General features: G+C 41.5%; 1 protein-coding gene across 3 annotated transcripts in view; it reads left to right on the top strand.

Moving 5' to 3' along the window:
- The window catches only part of LOC102475006 (lipoxygenase homology domain-containing protein 1-like), a 76,834-nt gene that overhangs the window by 32,882 nt on the left and 39,349 nt on the right, over positions 1–4,603 (top strand). For all 3 annotated transcript variants that reach the window (XM_027773786.1, XM_027773783.1, XM_027773782.1), the window contains exon 2: positions 260–479. In XM_027773786.1, coding sequence (XP_027629587.1) covers positions 260–479 — 220 coding nt within the window. The remainder of the gene's footprint in view (positions 1–259; positions 480–4,603) is intronic.

The raw sequence follows: 4,603 nt of genomic DNA, 5'->3' as shown, positions 1-4,603 counted from the left end.
TATATATATATATATATATAAAATGAAACTAGCTGGATGTAACATCTATTGGTTTGTCCAAGGCCAGTGGATGGTGCTTCACTGTATAGAAGACCATTTTGTGGTATTACAGTAAATTGTTCTAAAGAAAATTGGCAAAGAGTTTTTGTGATAAAAGTAAAAAATAGGTGCTGAGTTCAAAACTGGATATAAATTTGGAGTTTGAAAAGTAAAATTAGAGACATCAGAAGTTTCATTTCCCCTTTCATTTGTGTTGCAGATTAATCTGAAAGGTATCGGTGAAATCTATAAAATACGCATTGGACATGACAACAGTGGACAGGATCCCGGGTGGTATCTGGAAGAAGTCCGACTTGAAAACACAGCCACGCATGAGCTCATTTGTTTCACTGTTGATTCCTGGATAGCTGAGAACGAAAATGATGGAGATACGTGGAAGGAAATGCCTGTCATGAGAACTAACAACGCAACTTTGCCAGGTATGTAATTTCACTTTCTTTGCAACTGGTGTATGTGTTAAAATAATTGACATGATTTAGAACAGGGGTAGGCAGCTTTTTCTGTAAAGGACCAAGTATTTCACACTTCGTGGGCTAGAAAGTCTCTGTTGAAACTGCTCAACTCTGCAAGCACACTGAGGCTGCGCATGTCAAGTGTCCTCAAAAAGTTCATAGAAAATGTGAATTATAGAAGAGTTATCCATGGATTTCGAAAGGTTTTGAACCACACTAAACTCATGCTTTCATTTCATTTTTCCATGAACTTCCTGAAGTCCCTTAATATGTAAGCAAATGGCATGATTACGTGCCAATAAAACTTCATCTGTGGATACTGAAATGGGAATTTCATAGAACTTTCTTTTATCAAAAAAGACTATTCTGCTCTTAATTTTTTAAGCCCTCAATTAAAACAAAAAGCATGTTAGCCCCTGGACTGTACAAACACAGGCACCTGGCAACTTTGGGCCACAGTCTACACAGCTTGCCTGCCCTGACTTAGAACATTAGGCTTCAGGATTAACACTGGCCTGTTTGTTCAGAGGTGAAAACAGATACACAGGGGGTATATGAGTGTGGTCCTTTCATCTAGAAGCTGCTTTAGCAGCTGCTTTAAATGTAACTTTCTTCTTAGTTGTGCAATGTTAACAAATGCTGGCCACTGTGAATTTAGGAGCCTCTGAATTCCTTACTGGATATTTTGTTTGTTTGTTTATTACCTAAAAAAACACTCGTACGTTGCCTTGTCTTTCTATCCATTTCCTATACTCTGATAACCACCTTGCTTTTGCCTCCACCAGTCATGAAATATTGTTTTAATGACTATCAATTGCCTCTGTTTAAAGTGTGAGTGGGTATGCATATTGGGTGTGTGTGTGTGTATGTGTTTGTTAGTGTCCTAGTCCTCTCTCTTGTATTGGCACCATTGATCTCTCATTTGAACAGGTAGAGATTTCTAGAAGTTCTGGACCTGGACACACTGGGTTCTACTGTTGGCTGGGGGATGGGTCTAGCTGTGTCACTGTAGCCAAGCTGGGTAGCTTCCCTTAGTCATCCTGTTTCATCTGTAAAATGGCGATTAATTAGAGTACCTATGTCATAACGATTATTTTCAGCACCTGAGATAGTGCACATAGCGTATTCAGTGTAGTGTGCTGACAGTGTTCCTGGTGCACAGAAATCACACAGGAAATGCCAGCCATTGTCATCATTATTAATAACTCTCTCTTTATCCCTCCCTGCATCATGGGATTCCAACCTAGTCTTCAATCATCTGATCCAGTTTCTGTATTTCTATCACTGGCTCCACTTGTTCCTCTTCATTGAACATGTGGGTTTAACGGCTTGACTTGCCCCTGCCCTTTGAGCTTCTCCTTCCCTTCCTCTGTTAGCTTGGCACAGAAGAATAGCACCCTTCCACCTTCAGCCCTGTCCTCCTCCAGGCCTGGGGCCCCGTGAACCGTTAGCTGCGTTGCCATCTCCTCACCCTCGTACCCACTCAGTCAGTCATTCCACACAGGTAAAGGGGAACGAGTGCAGACCAGAGGAACCAGGTGCCTGGTACGCGAGGAGCTCTAGCTCAGAGGAAGTACAGAGGCCTCAGTCTCCTGTTCCCCAGGCGGTGCTGTGTTTCACAGCTACTGCTACTCTCTCCAGTCTAATGACTCTCTCTTCCTGCCCTTTTGTCAACTTCTTCTTTCCATTTTCTCTGGAAGTCTTTGCTTGGCAGCTCACTAATGCCTCAAACCCACCACATGCCGAACGCAAGTCTGTCTCTGCCCCTCTACGTCCTGCTGGTTTCCTCTACACTGACAGGGAGGGTCTAGTCTTTCCCTGCCGGCTTCACTCGGTTAGCTGATCTCCCAGCAGAATCTCCATTTTATTAAGACATATTCCCGATAGATAGACCAAACATGCTAACCTTCATTACTTCTGTGGAGAAAAACTGGACAGCATTAGGGGAACTTTTACCTTCTGTCTGAAGTTGGTTTTTCAAAATCCTAGATTATGGATGATTTTTATGTTATTTTTTTCTTTTGAGATTTTATTCATATAAAGGGATAGAAAAATGAAAAAAAAAAAAAGACATATTCCCCATCCCCACTGGAGTGCTGAGCAGCACAGAACACTTGAGTCGTGTGCCCCACGAATACATGTTGGCTAATTCAGACATGGCCAGAAAGATTTGGGATAAGACCAGCTTAAGGAAAGAAGAACTATGTAATAATGCTATTGTTATATTTGCATATATTCTGGCAAAAATGTTTTCCTGTATACAATCTCATTGAGCACAGAAAGTTCCAGATCCTAATGTTCTATTTGTCCTATAGTCATGTAAGAGAATAAAAGTATCCAGGGATGTCTAGCAGATTCTCAAGTTTAGGAAAAGGAAAGGACCCTAAAAATTTTAAGATCCTGGTTTTCACGCTGTATATCCTAAGACCTATCTAGTCTATTTACCGAGGTGCTAACATCTGTCAAGAATCTATTCTTCTTTTTAAAAATTATTTTTAGAGGAATTTTGAAATTCATGATATGAGCTAGCCTGTGGCATCGTGGTTAAGGCAGTTGGCTCCCACATGGCTGACAGTGCGTTTCAAGTCCTGGATTTTGTGGCTTGAGAAACGTGCCAAGCACACGTGCATGCATGCCCAAAATCCCAAGAGGAGGGAGGGGTGGAGGAGAAAGGACCACAGCATGACCACCCTCCATGGGTGGGGGCTGTTTCCTTGCTTTCCATCTCTGTCTCTCTCTCTCTCTCTGTCTCCAGTGGGTGCACACACCCTCTGGCTAATCAAATCAGAGAAGGAGGGAAGAGATGAAAGAGATGAGAGAGAAGAAGAAAAGTAGTAGAAGAAGAAATTTATGGTACCACTAAAAAAAAGAAGAACAAAAGAAATTGTATTGACCTGCTATATTACTTATGTCTCAATTTGTAGTGTAGTGTTTTCAGAGGCTGCATTATTTTTAAATGAACTTTATTTAAACTCTATGGACACCTATTTTATATTTCTTCCAGTTGCCTCTTACTTGACATATGCACAATTTGTTGCATGCAAAAAAAATGTAGAAGGCAGTCGTGTGTGTTTCTATTTTTTCTTTTAAAGATCAAGATACAAAAGAAACTGCATTGTACTTTAAATGAACTATTGATTTTGGGTTCGTTTAACTTGAGCAGCAATAAAGGCTCAGCATGTCTCCCCTGCATCTTTCTGCTCATCTTCTCCCCACATGTGCTAATGACACTTTATCCATTAGGACTTCCCATTAAAGGGGTAGTTTCTTAGCTGAAGTACACCAACCATTTCTCAAGGCATTTTCTCCAACAAAATTATATAACGTAATGATTCTTAGGGCTAATCTTTCACAGTTGTTGTTTTTTTTCCCCAGTTTTTCTCAGATTCTGACAAATCAACCAAACCACCCCTTTCCCAGATTGAATATTTGCTCATTTAGGGGAAAATGATTAAAATAAGAAAATGTCAAGAGAATGACACCCAATGTTCAGGGATTAAGTAGGGACCAACGCCTTCTGGTCAGCAAGGGACAGTCTTGGCATGTGCAGTCCCATGTTTTAGAAAGTGCCACCAGGGGTTCATCCACTGTTCCCATGACATCAAGAGATGCCCACTGCAAATTCAAACCACTAAACTGATGCTTCTGTGGTTGGGGTGGAAAGGCGGTGTGAGGAGGGGTGACCTTAAGTATTTTGGATTGTCTATCTACCTGTCAAGGCATTCTGCAGTGTTCCAGAAAGAACACAAGGAACAATGAGGAAGGGATTTAAAAAAAAATAGATTATTAGGACCAGCCAGTGGTGTTATGGTTATGTGGCTGGGCTCTCATGTAGTTGATGGGGTTCGAGTCCCAGCCCAGTGGCTTACAACTCACGCTGGGCACGTTGTGTGTGCATGCCCAAGATCCTGAGAGGGGAATGGAGGAGAAGGGACTGTGGCATGGCCATCTCCCCTGGGAGGTGATTTCTCCCTTTCTGTCTCTCTTTGTTTCTTTCTCTCCAGCGAATGCACATGCCCTGTAGCAAAAATCTTTCTCTCTCTCAAAAAAAAAAAGAAAGAAAGAAAGAAAGAAAGAAAGAAAGAAAGAAA

This window comes from Tupaia chinensis, unplaced genomic scaffold, assembly GCF_000334495.1.
Source record: "Tupaia chinensis unplaced genomic scaffold, TupChi_1.0 Scaffold000046_3, whole genome shotgun sequence".
Taxonomy (NCBI): Eukaryota; Metazoa; Chordata; class Mammalia; order Scandentia; family Tupaiidae; genus Tupaia; species Tupaia belangeri.
Note: the sequence above shows the minus strand (reverse complement) of the source record. Positions and strands in the feature narration are given on the sequence as shown.